Source organism: Ambystoma mexicanum, chromosome 5q (genome assembly GCF_040938575.1).
Source record: "Ambystoma mexicanum isolate Mex_15411 chromosome 5q, UKY_AmexF1_1, whole genome shotgun sequence".
Lineage (NCBI taxonomy): Eukaryota > Metazoa > Chordata > Amphibia > Caudata > Ambystomatidae > Ambystoma > Ambystoma mexicanum.
In genome coordinates this window covers 850524927-850545442 of record NC_090933.1, presented here as the reverse complement: position 1 = coordinate 850545442, position 20516 = coordinate 850524927, and the positions used below count along the sequence as shown (strand labels likewise).

Below are 20516 nucleotides of genomic sequence, written 5' to 3'. Positions count from 1 at the left end.
AACAATATGTCACTACTAGAAATTCTGCGTCATAAATGCACTAGAGCAGGAGGGAGTAGTTTTAGAGTCCTCGCCCCTACTCTATGGAATTCATTACCACTCAGTATCAAAAATGAGGAAACTATTTCAGGCTTCAATATTGATTTCCTATGCTATCCTGCCATGACTTAACTAACATAGGTATTGATTATACATTAAATGTGTATGTCCTCCTTCGGAACTATGCTGTATATTACATTTGTAAATACACTGTTCTTTAGAGCCGTCTGGCCAAATGTTACTCTTTCCGTTGACTGTAAGACTGTACAATAAATTTGATAAGCTATCTGTAACCTCGCCATGATACCCAAGGGTCTGGGCGTGTAACAAATGTAATAAATAAATAAATAAATAAAATAGACTCCCTCAGGGTCAGTCGCTTCTCAAAGCAACAAATTGGTGGTAGATCTTTTTCTTCGGCCTCTCTGAAACTTGAGGAGAACCATCTCCGGTTCCGGAAGCACCTCAAGACCTTCCTGTTTGCTTCTGCTTTCTCTCTTCCTCTCCCCTGCTGAACTCCTGGCTGAAACCGAAACTGCACTGGTCACCTGGCTACCCTCTGATCCCAGGCCCAGGCACCCCTGCAGTGCGCCCCTGGCAACCCTTGCACTCTGGAGCTGTTTTCTGTATCACTACAGTCCCCTACCAGCACTTGACACTTAATGTCTGTACGTACCCTTGCACTTGCCACCAGCTACCCGTACTTCTATTGATTGGTTTTTATTTATATTACTGTTGATCCCATGTACTGCACTGCCCCTCGCACTTTTCCACTCCCCCTCCCCTGCACTTGCGCGATCTCAATGTCATCTGGCCTAGTAAGATCGTTGTTTCTGTCTTCCCTCTGTTCCCCCTCCCTTGCCTTATCACGCCTTTAAACACTTGTGTATAGGCGTATTATAAATGCCATATCATATCATATCATATCATATCATGTCATAAAGAAAAAATGTTAGAACTTGTTTTTTCTTTAAGCGATTCAAAGGGCCTCATTACAAATCAGGCGGTCCGGAAATATCGGTGGCGGTAAACCCGCCGCCACCGTTGTTTCCGGACCGCCTGATCCCGACTCCTGCAAGCGGGAGTTGATGTTCCCGCCAGGTCTGACCTGGCGGGTTTAACACCGCCCGCCTGCAGGCGGACGAGGAAACACCGGCAGCATCATGAGATGCTGCCGGTGTTTCCATGATCCCCATTCCCATTCAGTTCCATAGGACTCAATGGGAATGGGGATTAACACCCTTCCGCCTCTGTGATTCCCCGGAAACCGGGGTTGTAATGCCCCGGTAATTCCAGGAATCACGAAGGCAGAATGGTAATGCGAGTCCGGTGGTAACCAGGCAGTTTTACCGCCTCAGTTACCGCCGGACTCGTAATGAGGCCCAAAATCTTTATAATTGGCTTTTAATAAAGTGTAGATGAGGAACGGAGGGGAATCCTCCTTTGGGGGGAAAACTACAATGGCCGTTAACTCTTATATGGGATTCTTTGGCTTAAGGAAGAGGGATGGTCAGGGATAAAGCTCATTTGGGGGATGTTTAAAGGATATGGGGATGAAATTACAAGAGAAGAGATCAAAGTGGGACATGAATGCTGTGATTACAGTAAAAGAAATACCCCATGTTGGGTACTGAGGTAGATTTACGATTTTGGTTGGGCAATGTGAGAGGACTAAATACACCCAAAAAGGGCAAATTTGCAGAGAATCACGAAAAGAAAATATAGTCTTGATTGCACTACAAGAAAGACACTTAGTAGTTCTGGGTCAAAGTAGACTAAAAATAAACAATACCCTACTCAATAGCATTCAATTAATAAGAGTAAGAGAGCAGGTGTGTTGATATTGTTCCACAAGAAACTCAAATACAATGTTCTGAACTCTGTCAGGAATACAAAGGGGCGATTTATTATTACTAAGGGGATAATAAAGGGAGAAGGGTTGACAATTGCCTCAGCATATATACATGCCACCATGTTTTCTACTGAAATATTGGAATCTTTTAATGAACTTTGCAGAAGGGAACTGTACAGCAGCGAGAGATCTAAATTTGGTAATTATTTGACTGCTATCATGGAAAGGTCCACACAATATAGATCAGTGATGGCATAAGAAGCATCATCCAAATTGAAGATGTAACTAGAGCACATGGTTGTCCGTGACGCATGGAGATTCCTTCATCCGAAAGAAAAAGACTACATACAGTGCTCTCTTGCACCCCTCCCCTACTCTAGGATTGATTATATTTTTGCATCAGCAGCTATTTTGGACGTGGTTCTGGGCAGTGATATAGTGGGAACTCTCCCAGAACATTCATCGCTATTACTGATCCCTACGGTGGGGAGGGAGAATGTAAGCTAAGGGAAGTGGATCCTAGATGGTGCGATTATGAGAGATTTAACAGACATTATGTGGAAGATAAAATAAAAGATTACTTGGCAACAAAAAAGAAGAGGTTGCTACCCTGAGGACACATTGGGACACCCATTAAGCAGTAGTAAAAGAGGGCTGCATAGCTGTGGCTCCTGCATTCAAACGGATCTGCAAAAGAGAAGAAGACAAGCTGGTAATGAAACTGGATATACAGTAGATGTGCAACATAAAAAAAATCCCTCGAGAGAGTTATACAAGAAATGTATGTCTTTGAGGGGGCTACTAAACACTGAGGATGGATAAAGCTGAAAAAACGTTCTGGAAAGTTGGACAATGATTTAATGAGCGATAAGATATGTATTTATTTTATGAAATAAGGGAGGTAGGATGCTAGCTAACAGACTCAAAGCTAAAGAAAACAAAACCTATATCCAGACGATTTGCAACAATAAAAGGGAGTAAAGTGGAGAGGAGGAACATAATAGGAATACATTTCATAACTATTATCTGGCCCTTTTCTCTGACAGTGAAATAGATATGGAGGCCCAAGATGACTACCTAAATTCTGTTAAGCTTCCCAAATTGCCAGAGAATTGCAATATTAGTCTAGACTCGCAAATAGAAGTCAAATATGTTGCAGCAGCCATTAGTCTCAAAACCGGGAAAGGTCAGTGACCATATAGCCTAACGACAGCATTTGTATATATGTATTAAGCTCTTTGATACTGAAATTACTAACAGCTTTATCTAACACCTTTTGCGAAGGGGGTAGCCTTGCTCCATCAATGAAAGAAGCACATATAATTCTAATATCGAAGGTGGAAAATACCCATTCATGGGCTAGTCTTATAGGCTCATTTCCCTAAAAATTTGAATTTAAATATTTGTACACAGTTCATAACATCGAAAATTGATATTTTCATGCAAACATTGGTATAACCTGTTCCATCAGGATTCATACGAAACAGAGCCAGGTGTGACAATATAACGAGAATATTGCTCTTGGTAGGTAAGGCTAATAGGTGGCCTGGTCCTACCCTGTTATTAACTCTAGATGCTGGTAAAGATTTTTGACCTTCTTAAGCAAGTGTTAAATAAATTTGGATTCAGCCTATAGATAATGAATATGATTCTGGAGAACTTCAGAGACGGTGTTGCGTGAATAGGGATAATTGGGATACTGACTAGAGTGGTACATATATTTAGAGGGACATGACATGGGTGTCCTTAATCACGACTTTAGTTCACCCTAGTCATGGAGTTATTTACGGAAAGGATAATGAATATTAGAAAAATTAAGGGAATAAAATAGGGAAACAGGCCACAGAATCAATCTTTTTGCATATGATGTTATTCTGTCTTTGACAGATGCAACTAAATCAACGAAGGGAGGGATGGAAGAAATCACAGAATTTGGAAGAGGATTGAGGTTCAAAGGCAATGCTAATAAATCCAAGATATTAGATTGATCAGTTAAGGAGGTACCACAAGTAGATCTAGAGGAAATGGTTCCTTTTAGATGAGAAGAAAAGTTGGTTAAATATTTTGGCATTGACATTACCTTGAAAGTGGCAGGTATTCATCAAGCAAATTATTGTGTACTCTTCAGAGCATCGGCACAACTACCAGGGGGATAAAGGGTGTTCTGACCCCCTCAAAATATGGAACATTACCTCTGCCCCCCACACCCAACTATTCCACTTAGCTTTCTCTCCCCCTCCCCCCAAAAAAAACATTGCTGTAGTGCTTTCAGGAGAAAGAAAGGCACAACCCTCATTGCCTAAAGTAAAGTTTGTCCAAAAGAGTATACATGTCCCAAGGTTTGCAGACATTGGGCCTCATTATAAGTCAGGAGGTAAGGGGTTAGCGGCGCCGTTAAAGGTGCCGGCGCCGTCAACCCTGCACCGCCCGATTACGAGGTCACCTTGTTTACCAGACGTGCAGAGCGGATCCAGCGAGGGGAAGAGGAAGCAAACAACGGGCTGCTCGTAATCGGCCCGTTGTTTGCTCCCTCTCCCATTCCCATTCAGCCCTATGAGGGCTGAAATGGGAATGGGGAAGGTCTGGGCCTGGTTTCCTGAAGGGAGGAATTACCGGGCCCTCCGAACTCGGAATGGGCCGGTAATTCCCCATTCTGGGAACCCGGACCCGATTTTTGGCGGCAGCCATGCCGCCAATAGCGGCATGGCTACCGCCAAAGTGGTAATGACGGCCATTGTATTGTTAGGGTGAGTGTTGTGGCAAAGAAAATGTTTACCAAACCCAGTGTACATTGCATGCTCAAAAGTAAATCACTTTCACAGACATATTTGTCCATTTTAAAAACCTGTGGTCATTCTGATGTTCCCAACATGTTCTTTGATTTTATGCAAAGCAGCAAGGTGATATTTGACCCATTCGCAAAGTTGATTTAGTTACAGAATTAAAGTGATTTACTTATTGGGGCTGATTTTGAAAGCTGTGCTGTTGCACAATAATTGTACAAATAAAGCGTGCAAGACTTACTTCACTCTACACTTTTACGCTCTGCAGCATTTTGAAGACCTTTTTGTCAGGCAGAATGGGAGACAGGTGGGTGAAACACCGCTCCCTTTGCCCACTCGACCAGCAAAACTGCCTAGTATTGCGCCTGCATGGGATTTTCATGCCGGCCTAAAACTAATGGATTGTTTCCTATAGAAAATGCCTGCGTTTAACTCCTGGTAAAAGCATGGGGATCATGCACACAAATCCATTGTAAATGTAATTTGCAGGCAGCGTTTACATATTTTTACAAATCATGGAGTAAAGTGCAAGAGTAAAGGGGATTTTGCCTTACTCTTTCGTTTTGCACTCTGTTTTTATAAAATTGGACAATTACATTCAGGGGACCCACCAGCACGTGAGTGTTAACCTTTTAACAAAATTATGATGCAGATTGAATTTTTTATATTCTGTGTCGGAGAGCATTTTATTTAAAGACATCACTTTATTTACAAACTGGGCCAGAGAGATTTATTTACAAAATGCAGACCGGATGCAGACCAGACCACCAGGAATCCACGCTGCGCTACACGAAGTATATATTTGCAGGGTCTTATGATTTATTGTTTGGGGCACACCGCTTCCCTTTCAGGCAACACCCATCACTCGTCAAGCCACAGCCCTGGTTACTGCCCCATTCAATGTCACATGGTCTCGGGAGGATAGCTCAGTGGCAATGTGCTCGCCTTGCAAGCAAGACGACACAGAGCAGCACAGGTTCGATCCCCGGGTCCGCGCTTAGAGACCTCTGGGTATTAAGCGCGTTATAAATATCATATCACATCTACTGGATTTTATTTATGTGTTATGATAGTGAACCTATTGTAAATTGTATGGATTTTTACTCCTCTTTTCTCAAAAATGGTGTTGTAAAATGCACCAATTTCAACAGCATTCATTAAAATATGTTCTCGGGGATTATTACCCTACATCACTTAGGGTTCTCCAAACTATGCCTGTATACTTCACCTAATCTGTGGGTGATGTAAATGCCCCTCCACTAAAAGTATTTGCCAGCTGTCACTGACCTTGAATCATTTACAATACCAGTGCCGACTCCAGTGCCACCCATCCCCGCAGCAACAAAAGCTGCTTCTGCCAATTAACATATGTATAATAATGTTATTGGCTTTGTACACTGTTGGCTGGTGAGTTTAATCAGGGCAGGGCATGGGGTGCCCCTCTAGCAGCATGATCACCTCATCGTATGCATTGCAAATGCATGATGACCCCGCCCAGCTTGGGAGTTTTTGTTGGAGCATGAGCTTCTTTGAGGAGCTTCGTAAAATCCCTCAGCAGGGTTTAAGGGCTATCCCCCATATGTTGTGTTCTGCCACTGACACACAGACTTACATTTTAATTGGAATCTTGTGCTGGACTGGCAATAACACTGTCGTGCTGATGAGACCATCCCAAAAACGAATCTTCCTTTCAACATGCTGCTGCCTATATTAGACATACGAGGGCTGTACGACGAAGGCCTCAGCGTCTGCAGATGACTGCAGCATTCAAGGCCTTACAAACTCAACACATAGCATGCCGTGCATAGGCCTGCCAGTGTGCCATCCTACCCCATGTAAAAGTGATACAAATGTTTTTGAGCTGGGCTGTATCATCATCAGATTCTGCAGGTGTGCAGGTGCAAGCTGCTGGCGTAATACATTGCCCGGCCACTAAGCGAGAGAGTGGAAGAGTGAGAGAGTCAGACACCAGAGTGTGGCAGAAGAGAGCCAAGTCATCCTTGGCCACAGCCCACCAATATCACCTCATTCTTGAGGTGAAAGGGAATTGTATGAAATTCTCAACACTACAAAGCACAAAGCACTACCTGAGCCCTCCAACTTGGAAAGTGTTCAGGGAAATGATGGGGAAAAACAAAAATTTGGGATTGTTTTACCACGGATGAAATGTCCGCAACAGAAATGACTGCATGAGAAATTTACATTACACAAAATTTTTCGTACATTTCCATCCACGGTAAAATAGCCCCAAATCTATCCAAAAACTAACCCCCACCCCCACCCCCACCCACATCCCCAACACATCCCCAGATCCCTACTTACCTTTCATTGTAACGTGCTGTGTCCCTGCGACGCTGGTTCCCTTTCACTTTCGTGATCGGGAACCGGCGCTGCAGGGTCCTTTTATTTATTAATTATTTTGATCAGGTAATCTGCAGGGGTGTCCCCCGCAACCCCTGCTCACTATACTGTGTAGTATAGTGAGCAGGGTATTGAGGGGGACATCCCCGCAGCCCCAGCAGCCTTTTTTTTCTTTTTTTTTAACCAAATGACCTACACCGCCAACTAGATACTACAAAATATCCAGTAGTATCGATTTTAGAACATTTGGTGGTGTAGGTTATTTGGATTTGGTCATTTTTACCGAATCCAAAACAAATGCTTTGGGGCTTCTCACAAGACCATGCTCTGCTCTTCAGTATGGCTTCCTTTAGCTTCATTTCACATTAACCCAAGCTCATGTAATGCACACAGCCACACTGAGAAGTTAGCTAAAAAAGCAAGGCTGTTAGGATAATAAAGTGCTCCTGTAATTAAGTCCTAAATGCTCCAATAGGTTGGATTGGAGAAGTGCATCGAGAGTGATTCTGATAGATCATGAAAGGGGGGTCATAGGAAGAGGTGGTCAGAGAGTAGAGCAGGACAAACCCCAGAGAGGTTGAGGGCTGTGGAGGGAGGTGTTCTGCTGATGCGGTGTAGATTGATAAAAGCAGATATATGTGAAAATCAAGTGTGCACCTAGCCTTTGGGTGTGATCTCTCCAGAGAGAGCACAAGGACAGAATGTGAACAATACAGAACACTTTATCTATAGAGGAGTGTTTGCTGTAATAGGCCAGGTATTTCATTGGCCTAGCATCCAAAATCCCTCAAAGAGTTGCCGTCTTTAGAGAGAGGAAAAAGAATAGATGATCAGGTAAAGTGAACAATCCCACTCTGAGGCCTCCAGAAAGAGACCAATAAGCGATAGACTAGTAATTTCCTATCTTGAGTCTTTTAAACGGTGGGGTGTTGAGTTGGGCATCCCTGCGCACTTCCCACAAACACATCCAGTCTCGATCCCTGTGCCAATTTCCTAAATCCATTTGGTCCTAGAGATTATATTGACAACCTCAAGATCTTGGGCATAGCTCTTGACCCCATCATCTCTCAGAGAGCGGAAGTACTGTTTCTTTGTTAAATCCTTTGTCCCTTTCTAGTCTTTTTGGAGCTGTCCACTATTTGACGTGACCCGCTTTGTATACCTGCTTTGATCCACTGAGACCATCCTGCACTGCAGATGAAATGCTCTGTGTCCTTTGGCTAACAACTTCAGCCCATTTTTATCTAGGAGGAGGAGCATGTGTCTGTACCTTCCTCCCTGAGAGATGGGAGGCTATGTGGCTATGTGCTAATTCCAGGTGACTCTACTGTTTGGAGAGGTTCTCTGCTACTAGATTACAAACAATGTCTCTGTGTAGCATATCCTGGCGGTTTCCTATCGCCTCTATCTCCTGTGATACTAGATGTACTTATTAGCCATTATCAGGTGAAAAGCTGAGTTAGACATGCCAGTCTTCGAACTTGTGTTCTCTAGTCTAAATATAAATGTTTAGGTCTGATTCCAAGAACAGCAATGGCCCCAGTCGAAAGCACCTGCATGTGTTAGATCAGGATCTAGTTGACAGAAGAAAACTCCTGAGGAAAGCTAAAAGACGAGCAGTTACTGAACAATCCGACTCGGCCAGGACAGAATGCTTAGCGGAAGTCAACAGCTACAAATCTTGGCTACGGAGTCGTAGGAGGTTAATGTACCAAAACGATGCAGAAAAGATGCTCAAGAAACTAAGCACCAAGAAATCTAGTGACTTTTGTGCCCTGATTAAGTCGGCAACAACCAGACAGGAAAGTGAACTGGTAAACTCTGTTACGGAGGAAAATTGGATACATTTCTTCAAAACCATGGTCGCTCCTCCAAAGGACCAGCTCGAAAGCAAACTAGAAAAGTCCAGTGACAGATGGACCATTCTTTCAGACGAAGAAGACATTATCAACGTCATCAAACACCTGAAATCTTCACGAGCCCCGGGTCCTGACGGCCTGAGCAACATCGACCTTAAGCAACACCCGGAAGCCTGGGCCAGATTCATAAGCATCATATTCCAGCACTGTGAACTACTTAGAACCATTCCAAAATCTTGGACTAATTTGATAATTGTCCCGCTATTCAAACGCGGCAACAGGGAAGAACCACAGAATTACAGGCCAATAGCTCTGTTAGACATTATTGGCAAAATATTCGCAACTCTTCTGTTAAAAAAGTTCCAAACCTGGGCGAGGGCATCTTCAGCACACAACCCTTTTCAGATGGGTTTTCTCAAAAACGGCAGAACCTCGGTAAACATCTTGATGCTAAACCTAATTAAAGCTAAGGTAAAGCAGGGCTTTCCACCGGTGTTCCTGGCCTTCATAGACCTCTCGCAGGCTTTTGATAGAGTGGATAGGAGTCTGCTTTGGTCCAAACTCCACAAATGGAAATGCCCAAACCAAATACTACATCTAATCATAGCGCTACACACAGCCAAAAAACTCCGAGTCAGACTCAATAAACAAGGAACGCTATCTGAAGAGATTCCAGCAGAGAGGGGGGTGAAACAAGGGTGTCCCTTAGCACCGGCACTCTTTATTAGCTTCTTTGGCGACTTCAAGGACACTAACACCGCAGTTCGAGCCTTTCCACCGAAAATAGGCAATACCAACATATGTCGCCTTCTCTATGTGGATGATCTAATTTTGTTAGACCAAACTGAAATTGGATTACAGCGCCAACTGACCAACTTGGCAAATTACATAAAAACAAACAACCTGGGAATTAACAAATCTAAAACAAAAATCATGATTCTGGCGAAAAACCATTCCTTTAAGAGCCGCAACAAAGGATGGTTCTTGGAAAATACCAATATTGAAACTGTCGAATGCTACAAATACCTGGGCATAATGATAGACAGTTCAGCACAGGAAACACGTATGAAATCTACTCTTTGAGGCAAAACTAGGAACTTAGCAGCCCAGATGAGATCCATCGATAAGAGATACGGCAAATTCTCACTGGAGCCTGTAATTCAATTCTACAGAGGCAAAGTTGTCCCGGTGTTAACTTATGAATGGGTGCGACCCTGTCAATGCCGACTTCAATCTGGCCTAAACTCGAAGGCCTGCTATGGCACTCAGTTTTGGGTTTACCAAACTCGGCGGCTATTGCAAACATCAGGCGTGACTTGGGCCTTCAATCTTTACTGGCATCAGTCGAACAGAATTCGATGCAAATCTATAGGAAAATCATCCTTCCGGACACTCTTCCAATATATAAACTGATAGCTGCAGAACTTTCAACCGGCCGTGTTAACATCCTAAAAAAATGGTCGCTAAAGCAGAAAACAAAATTGGAAGAAATAGGTTGCACCGAAGAGGAACTGGTCGGAAATACTCAAAGAATAAAAAGAAAAATGGACCTCATGGACTGGATCGGCACAGTTGATAAGGCTCAATCAAATACATTGACCACACACCTGCCACCAACTTTCAACCAGCTAAAAGTTCCTTTGCCATATTGTTTAAAATTTCCGGACAAAAAACGAATGAAGACCTTTTTGAGAGCCTGCTTGAACTTAATGCCCACACGCGAAATCCTCTGCATCAGACTCCAGTCGGCGTCCACAGTATGCAGATTGTGTGGATCAGCAGAGGAACCTGAAAATCTGAAGCATTTGTGCTGCACTGTAAGGCGCTCAGTCACGAAAGAAGCACCTATCTCTCACCTCTTGGGATGTCAGTTTCAGTTCTGGACGAAGAGGTGTGGTGGAACAGATTAATGTCGGGAGAAAAGACAAATTGGACTATCGCTACAACAAAACTTCTGACAATCATTTTTGACAAAATGAAAGCACATGAAACATAAAGATGTGAAAGCTGGAAAGAACACAAACTACTTACCAAGTCATCTTTTACGCTGGTAGTGTTCAGAAATTTTTAGAAATCTTCTGAAATTCACAGGAATCAACTCATCTTTGTAAAAATCACAAGTTGATTATATACAAGAAAAAAAAAAAATGTTTGAGGCAGGCTCTTAAATCTCCAATCTAGTTTATATACTTAATAAACTGAAACCATCCTTTCGCACATGGGACTTATTCTAACTTCCCAGAGTGAATTCCTAGAGGTCGATCCTTCCTACAGGCAGAGTTCTCAGTCTCTGGAGAGAAGGCTGAGATTCATTTTTTCTGCAGATGGCAGATTCTCCATCCCCACATGAACCCAACCTTCCTACGTCAACAGTCTCTCCAGACGTGTGAACTCACAGTACCCACCTTTTCTATAGTTGATCTATGTTATATCTTTGCGTGACCCCCCAATAACTTGTCCTTACTACAGGTGGTATGGTGCTTCTCCTTGGTTGAAGACACAGAACAGGTTATTCCTCTTATTTACATGTTTTATATCCTTGGATGAGTGAATACCAAATCCATCCTTCAAATGTATTCTCTGTTGATAACATTAATCTATTCTTGTCTTTTTCATTCTTACCTCATTGTAATTGTGGGCCATAATCAAATGTCACATCTGGCTGGGACCTTGAGCTTGGTCTGTGCTACCCATGTGTAAGCTAAGGGTACTTTGCAGAGACATTTGGCCAGTGCCTAAGCTTACAGTTACTCACCCAGTAAGTTCCTCAAAGGTTCCAGGTTTCGTTTAAAATCCACAAAACCTTTCTGCAGATGGTCAATTTCTCTTTCTCTGGTGAATGCCCAAAACCTATCCCTCCCACAAGTAACTGGCTGATTATCCTGGGTCCACTCCCCAGAATGAATCCTTCCTATAGGTAATTGGATTGCCACCTCTTTGCTATTCAGCAGAACAAAATCTTCCAACATCACAAACATACCTGGTGTTTGTCTAGCACTTACTGGTGTGATTACCTTTTTAATGGCATCTTCTCTGTCCTTATTCTGATCCTCTAGGTTCATTCTGTCAACAGGTAAAGGTTGGCCATCAGCAAATCCCACAAACACCTAATTGTATATTTGACAGGCTCTTTGCCCATGGGTGAATACCCACAAACCCCTCTTCCTACAAGGGAAAAGTTGTTTTTGTCCCTGATTGTGGGAATTCTGAAAATAATTCCCACAATCCACCCTTCCTTGGGGGGCAGATTCTCTATCTTGAAAACCATAAAACCACCACATTTCTCAGGTAATAGCTGATACCTTCTTACTTGGGACTGAAATTCAATTATTACAACAGATAGTGTTTGAATGAGAAAATGCTCTTAATCCAACATCGCCCACAATCCATCCACAACTACAGGTGAATGGTAGTTTGTCCATGAGCAAATCTCCAGACTCCATCGCCCACAAGTGACAATTCTCTTTCCACATGCAAACTTCTAGAGTCCATCAGTCTTTTGGGTTGAAATCAATGGGGCTTGATGAATCCCCTTCACTCATGCTGTCCCAAAAAATCTTATCACACAATCTTATCCTTCTTAAGTGAAGGGCAGTCCACGCTGGATCCATTCTTCCTACAGGTGGAAATTCCTTTGTCCCTTCCTGCAGGTTTCAACCATGTTATCACTTTACAGCTAATTTACCTTCCAGCAGTGACTACTGTGACTGGGTCAGGGGCTTGACTCTGTCCTCGGGGAACAGGGACCTCTCGAGACCTGTGCTTGGAGGCCCACTGAGCAGTAAATCAGAGCCAGCCCTGCCCTAGACGTGGGGCGGTTGGAGTTGGGTTGGCCTCAGTCCCCAAATACTCTAAATGTACTTTGATTGCTAAGACCACAATCACATTCAATCATCCAATGCCATGCACCCTCAACTCTGGGCAGAGTTCTCTTTACTTTATTTCAGAACTATCTGGATCTTCGCTCCTCTACTTCTAACTCCCTCAGGGTTAGTTGTTTTGCAAAGAAACAAGCTGGGGGTAGATGTTTGTCTTCGGCTGGTGCCTCCTTTTGGAACAGCCTCCCGGCCACCTTGAAACTTGAGGAAAACCATCTCCGGAAGCCTCTCAAGACCTTCCTCTTTGCCTCTGCCTTTGCCCCCCTTTTCCCTTGTTGATCTGTTTCTTCTCTTCGCATCGTGCCCCTGGCCACCCTCTGTCATTCGGGCCCAGGTACCTGCTCACCCTGCCACCCTCCTGCACTGCCTGCAGGCCACCCTCTGCACTAGGGATCTGTATCTGTACCCATACAGTCACCCTCCCACTTTTCTTCTGCACTTATCAGATATATTATATCTGACTAACTTTCACCTGCCACTTGCTGGCTGCACCACCATGGTTTATTGCCCTTATTTATTTATTTATTTATTTTATTTACTATTTATTCTATTTTCTCTCCTCTGCACCGCACTTTCCCCCCCCCCCCATTCAATGCACTTTCCCCCTTTTCCCTTCTCCATGCACTTGCGCTTTCTCAAATGTCACTGGGCCTAGTAAGATTGCTTGAAAAAAAAAAAGTGGCGATGGGCCACTGTTTTATGGACTGTATTTCTTGTCTGACGGGTAGCCTCTTATTATTTCTGTTGGTTCGTATTGGAGGTCAATTCATGCCAGGGCTTTGGCTGTCCTGTAGCTGAGGAGGCATCGTCCAACGGAGGGGCTTTGTATGACATGGATCGTCATTGGCACGGTGAGGCCTCTATGGGACAGGTCACAGAGGAACTGCCCTTTGGATGTTAGAGGTAGTGCTGCTCCCCATTGGAAGATGTGTATTTTCGACTGGCATAGTGGATAGAGGTCCGCTATTGTGTGATGTAGTTCCTCGTTCATAGCATTGACAGTGGCCCCTGTGTCAACAACGAATTGGTTTTGGGTGTCTCCCATTCGCACTGTCACTCTGGGGGCAGGCGTGTCCTCGGTAGCTGTGCTGAGAAGTCTGACATATTCTCGGTCATAGCCATCTTGCAGGTATAAGGGGTATTTATTTTCTGAAATTAGTGTCCTTGGTGGAGAGTTATTGTACGGGTCGTAGTCGGGTATAGTGGGGGTCATGCTACCTTCTTGTTTCTGGGTTATTGCGTGTCCCCTGGTGTAGACCTATTCGGGGTTGGTCGTTTCATGTTGAGCGTACTGCTGGTAATCATATAGTTTGTGTGGCTTTCTGTCAGGTTCGATTTGTAGTCCTTCGAGGGCTCTTACGGTGTCTGGCGTGAGTGGGGCATTGTGGGGTATGTCATGCCTCTTTCAGTTGGTTGCCGGTCGTATTGTTCTCTTTGTTGTTCCTGGTGTCGTCCTGTGTTTTGCAGTGGTTGTTGCCGAGTTGGTCCTGTTTCTGGTAGCTTCTCTTTGCACATGGCCTGGAAGTGATTGTCTTGGCAGCAGCGCATGCACCTTTGACCGATTGCGGGGCATGGCCCTCTGTGGGGGTATTTGAAACCACATCGTTAGCATTGTCTGTCACTTTGGGGCCATTGCTGGGGGCTTCTGAAAGTCTGTCGGTTTTGTGGGCTTTGTTATCTGGTATATGGTGTGATGGCCGCGATGATGTCTCCTTTTTTTTGGGTTTTCAATGGCTGCGGCTTGGACGTCTATCCGTTCGTATACTCTTGCTAGGTCAAGGAACTCCTTGAGGGAGAGGGGCTTCTTCAGGAGGTGTTTTCTGAACATTGACGATATGCATCCTTCGATTATTCGCAGTCGATCGCTTCGTCATCAGTGAAGTTGGTAAAGTCACATTTTAGAATTTTCCTTTGCAGGCGGATGAAAAATTCGCCGATAGATTCATGAGCGAGCTGGGCACATTGGTTGAAGGAATAGCCCTCGTAGTCTAGTCCCTGTTGGGTGTCATTACCAGTTTGCCATTGATGGCTTTGAGGAGGCGTTGGTACATTGCTCGTTCTTGCGGTGGAATTGTTTTAATTATGTTCTTGATCTTCCTTCCCGCTGCATTCATAAAGATGCTGATTTTGTTGGGAGGGTCCTGGGTTCCTATGGCACCCACAAAGTCTTCAAATTCCTCAACCCATTCTTCTCACTGCTGTCCTTGGTCGTGGTGCGGGTTGAGGGTAAAGGGGTTGTGGTGTCTCATGAGGCTGGCATGGAATGTGGGGCTTGCATTGGCTATTGACAGTGCCCCGGCATCCGCGGCTGCTTGTGCCTTGTCGTTCATGGCGTTCCGGTTCGTGGTGCCTTGGACGTGGTGATTGTGGGCAGGCTGCAGGCCTTGTTGGTGTTGGTCGTGGTCTGCTTATTGGGTGTGGTGGGGTGGGCAGCTTGTGACGTTGCTTGCCCCTCGGTCTGTTGAGGCTGTTGGCGGTGGTCAAATAGGACCACGGGTCGGTGTGGCCTTCTCTCACCCCTTTATAGCTGTTCGGGGCTTGTTTGGGTGTCCTTTTGCGGCTTATCCGTGTTGGATGTTGGCTTTTGTGGGTGGCGGGCTTCCGCGCCAAGTGAGCCTTCCGCGTGCCCTGTGGCGAGATGTCCACTGTTTGGACAGCGGGCTTTTGCTGCTGTTGGGTTTGATGGGATGTTGGCGCTCTGGTCAGTGATCCCTGAGCATTTTGGCACGCTTTTGCGGGGGCGGTTTGGTGCTGTAGGCCTCTGCTTGGCTGCGGCGGTGCGGCCTTGGGCTTCTTACCCATATTGTCTCTGATGCTCGCAGGAGCGTTTTGGCGTGCTTTTGCGGGGCAGTCTGGCACCGTAGCCTTCTGCTCGGCTTACGGCGGTGTGGCCTCAGGGCTTCTTACCCGTGTGCCGGTCGCTTCTCTTGCGGCATCTCCCTGTGTGTTGAGGCGGGTTGCTGGGTCCTTGCTCCAGAGCGCTAGCAGCGGCCTTCTCTTGACTGCTGGCTGCTCTTCGTTCCGCACTTTGCGTCGCGGGCTGCAGGGCTCCTCTTCTTTCACCTCCTGCAAGCGTGGGCTGCTGGGCTCACCGTCTTCTTTCTCCAGGTGAGGTACGCCCGCTGTTTCTTTCCTTTATGTGGGCCACCAGTCGTCTTCTCACTGGTTCTCTGGACGCCTGCTGGGCTTATTCACTGCCCTCCTCCTTCTGCTGCACGGCGGCACCTTTCTCACTGCCCCGCTCGTTCGACCCGCCTCACGGCACCACAGGTGCTGGTTTCTCGTTACTGCCGGGTGTGAGACACCCTCCGCTGCTGGGCACATGTCCTGCCACTGCTGCTGGTCGTGTAGACCTCCTGCTGCACGCCGTGGACACGGCTGCTTCGATGCCAGTTGTTGGCTCCTAATGTCACCCTCTCATTCTCACACGCCACTCATACAATGAATGCTGGAGCTAGGCATCGGATCGACCTTCCCTTTATTCTCCCAACTACAAACTGAAGTTCCCTTTCCCCTGTTCCGCCCTCCTCCCGCTTCCTGGCATGCCCTCCCCCTTAAAGGGGCCGCTTGCTTTATTCACCTGCAACACTGCCTGTCTCTTAATGCTCAGGGTCACTGCGTGACACGGGGAATAGGTGCTTGCTTTCCATGACATCTCCTCTCTGCACCATTTGCCCTGTGCTGCAGTTCCTGCTGCTGTGGCTTAATGTGCAGCAGGAGCTGATGTATTTCCCAGTTAGTGACTGCTTGTGGCAACATAGTGTTGGGAAGTGTGTTTGGATCAGGTGTAGGCCTTATGCAAACCTTCTGAGAGGATTGGGTGCACCTGTGATTTGATTTCCATCACCTGTATGCATTTACCTCCACCTTTTAGATGGGGGTAACTGCACTGTGTTTTTGGCAGAATGACTGCCCTTCTTTAGCGTTATCGCAACGGTATTGCCACTTATTATGCAGTGGAATTACTGTTTATATTTTTGGAGTTAATTCCACCGGCGGAATTAGCACTGACATAATGTTACACTGTGCTTCAGCCGTAATTCTGCATTGCTTATTCCGCCGGTGTAATTGGCACCCATTTTTTGGAACACTTAATTCGGCAGAGTGTAGAAAGTGGTGGTAACGGAATTGCTGCCACTTTTTCCACTTACCGCTCTACTTCCCTCTGAAACCACTTACATTCCACTGACACTTGCTTACTTGTTCCTTGGATCATTTCTTTATCACACATAATCGGGTGCCTTCTTTTTAGATACATTAGCCTCACAAGTAATATTGACATGTCACATCCAACGCATTCCCATACTTTAAACTGAACCAGATAATAATGTTTGCAGACCAATTGCTGTCATAATAATGTTTTTATGTTTTCTTTGTAGTGGGTGAAGTCAAGGTTCAACACACTGACAACATGTCCACATTGCCGGAAAGTGTAAGTTGTTTCAATAGCCTTGTAAAGAACACTGATGTAGACTTAAGCTTTTTCATATTAGAACTAAGTATGAAATGTCTGTACTCATGTTTAGAAGATATGCATTTTCATGTCCTTCATCATATCATGTCAAGTAAAACCTTAAGATGGAGAATGTGAATTGACTTCACAAAAAATATTTTAATGGAGCATCTAGCCATATCAGCAAACAATCAACTTGCTTACATTTTCATTTCTGCAGAGGAAATTGCTTTCTTATTTCCCTGAATGTTACGGTTCAAAACTGGGTGCATTTGTAAATATTTTTTTTAAAGGTTGAGGGTACTTCTAATTGTTACTGTCTGGGCTTTGCACCCTCTATCACACAACAAATCATGCTTTTCGAACAGTCCCCACACCATTGAGAAAAATAGTGCTGTGGGAATTTCTTTAACATTGACTTGCGGGGCGCTGCACGCTAATTTGGTCACCCCCAACTCGATCAGGGATTCCGTTATGATGGTCAAACTTGGTAGTCATTCAGAATCATCCAGGTTTTGGAGTGGGATATGGACATGGTTAAGAGGGTGCTGCAAAAAATTCCAGGGATACCGAATGCCACGCTCTCCAACACTATCGCTTGTTTCATAGGGGATATTCGGAGGACACAGGAGTAATTTGCTCTTTTGCGAGATTCAGGCTTCCAGTGAATAGTGGTGTACCCTTATACCTTCTGTGTGTCTTTACCTGGGCCACATGAGTTTATAGGTACGATCTATGATGAGGTTTAGAGTGACGTGTGTTTTCTGAAAAGTACTTTGATGGTTTTTAGTCTTGGCTATTAGATGGTGATGTAACGAAACCTTTAACCTACAACTATTGGATTGAAGATAGGGGAAGATGGCATGCAGGGAAGAACACACAGCATGAGGGTGCTGTTTGGCTCTGTGTTCAAATAAAGTTCTATCTGCATTCCTCCTCCTCCCACCTGTACACCCCCTCCAAAAGCACACCCATAGCAAACTATTTTCCCCTTGTGTCTTCGTTTTAGAACATTAAAATGTGTGTAGATTGGTGTTTGCACGCTATATAACTAATAATTCAAATAGTGGGAGTGTGGCATGCCAGTCCAGCTAAAGTCCGGCCCATCTGCGCTCATCCGAACCTCAGACCCTGACCCCCCCCTTAAACCAAAGTGTTTTTCGCATGAGGAATTGATCTGTGTGGCCCCTACAAACACCACTTTTCCTGCAGACTGGCCCCGTCTGACATCTTCTGCTCCCAATATCCGGAGAATTATATAATCTCTCGCTCAGATAAAATGCCCTTTAGTTAATTTGCGATCTTTGCTGGCTCATGCCCCAGACTGTTATGACCTTCTTCAAGATCTGTCACCGACTTAGTTTTCTCGTCTGACTCTCATCTGATTCATGCTCTTGCTGGGGGCTATAGTATCATTCAACTTGATAAAGCACCCCCACGCTCAGGCGGAGGAATTGCTCTGATACACCGTAAGGACCTCATCTGCCCCATGTTATCCTTCACTCATGTTTTGAACATGGAAGCATGCCTGTTGCATATGGAAATCTCAGCATCTTGCACAGTGCACGCCTTGATAGTCTACAGACCGCCTGGCTATGACACAGGTTTTGTGTCTGACTTTGTGGCCTTGCTTATTGACCTTAGATTGCAATATCCTTCCTTTATCCTGCTAGGGGATTTCAATTTTCATCCGAACAATGCTAAAGATGTGTTGGCGGCCAATTTGATTTCCTGCATGATGGATCTTAATCTTCTGCAGCTTGGTTTTGGCACCACGCACATGTCTGGTAACGCCGTGGACCTTCTTTTTGCTCCAACCACGCTTGTCAGTGTTTATAGCTGTTTGGCAGTTTCATGGACGGATCACATGATACTTCCTTTTGCCATGCTAGCCAAATCTGTTCCTCAGCCCACTGCCCTTCTGCATCCACCCTCATGCCGCTGGTCCAATATGTCTCCTGCTATGATTGCGGTAATTGTACTATGCTGACTCTTCATAGATTCTCTTTGATTTGTTGGCACTCCTGGGTCACTGTACTTTGTTTGGTCCTGAGGAAGGTGTTACATGGATTTTTTTGCCTCCGAAACGTAAAGCCCCCTTTGAAGCATATATGGCACATAGGAATGAGGCTCTACAGTTATTGAATATTTAATTGTAGCACTACATAGATGCCTGGTTCACGATTAGGTGCTCAAAGATCTATTATTGATCTCTTTTGAAATTAGTTGGATAGTAAGGGTTGCGATATCAATACATCATTTGCAAACTTGGAATTAGCTGTGTATGCTTATATTTTCTCGTCCTTTCAGTTTATTTTCTCCCTCTTTTTTCTTTAGTCAAGCAAAAAGAACTAATCATGTCCAAAGGTATATATTGTATGTCTCGCCTGTCGTTGTTCCACCCCCACTCCCCAAGGGCCCCCCCCATCCAGGTGATCCTCCCTCATTGGTCCACCCCCAGGAACTAGATCCAATGGCGATGGGTGTGCCCTGATATCCATATACCCTGTTGTCACCAATAGGTAACCCCTATGCACTCTAGTGGGGTCTAATGACCTCCTATTATTCTAGGCGTGCACAATTATTCCTATATATTACTCAGTGTTTCAACACCAAAGAAACATTAGCAATTGCACCATACAAAGTAACAATTCCACAATTCTCTTGGTGCATCATACAATATGTACACAAATTTCAAGCAAAATGTCAAACAAAATCTTTAAATGTATGGTTCTATTTCACCATTAAAATTACATTGATATTCATCTAAAAGGAAGATTTCACAATATAAGGCTATTGCCGTCCTTGTGCACATTAATAAGTGTACATTTTGTAATTGAATCAAATTCTGTTCCCTTGATCCAACAGTAAAACCATATACAATTCTCGTCTAAATTCAATTATTCAACAATTAGCCAACGCGTTTCAGACATGCCATCAATCATCAGGGCTTGTTCAACATAAAATTGTAACCAGTTGTCTTATTCACATTCTTCAGTATCTCTGAAATTAGTAATAATGCATATATTAGTATTGGTGTTTTAATGTTCACCATTTTAACCTTATGAAGTAAGTCCAAAGTTGACTAACCTCGCAGGGTAGTTCATCAGTTAAACAACAATTAGTTGCTCTGGTTCGTCTGTGACACAATCTCTTCTTAACTCACACTGTTGGATAACCTACATAAAACAATAACATACATCACTATCATTGCCTAAATGAAGGTCCTATTGCATTGGTTTAAAGGTGTATAAAACCTATGGTGCATTTACAGTGTAGGTATTTACAGGT

General features: G+C 44.5%; 1 protein-coding gene across 1 annotated transcript in view; it reads left to right on the top strand.

Annotated features, from left to right (window-relative positions):
• LOC138498645 (type 2 phosphatidylinositol 4,5-bisphosphate 4-phosphatase-like) overlaps positions 1–20516 on the top strand; it is a 474081-nt gene that overhangs the window by 222227 nt on the left and 231338 nt on the right. The window contains exon 4 of the mRNA XM_069622342.1: positions 17152–17204. Coding sequence (XP_069478443.1) covers positions 17152–17204 — 53 coding nt within the window. The remainder of the gene's footprint in view (positions 1–17151; positions 17205–20516) is intronic.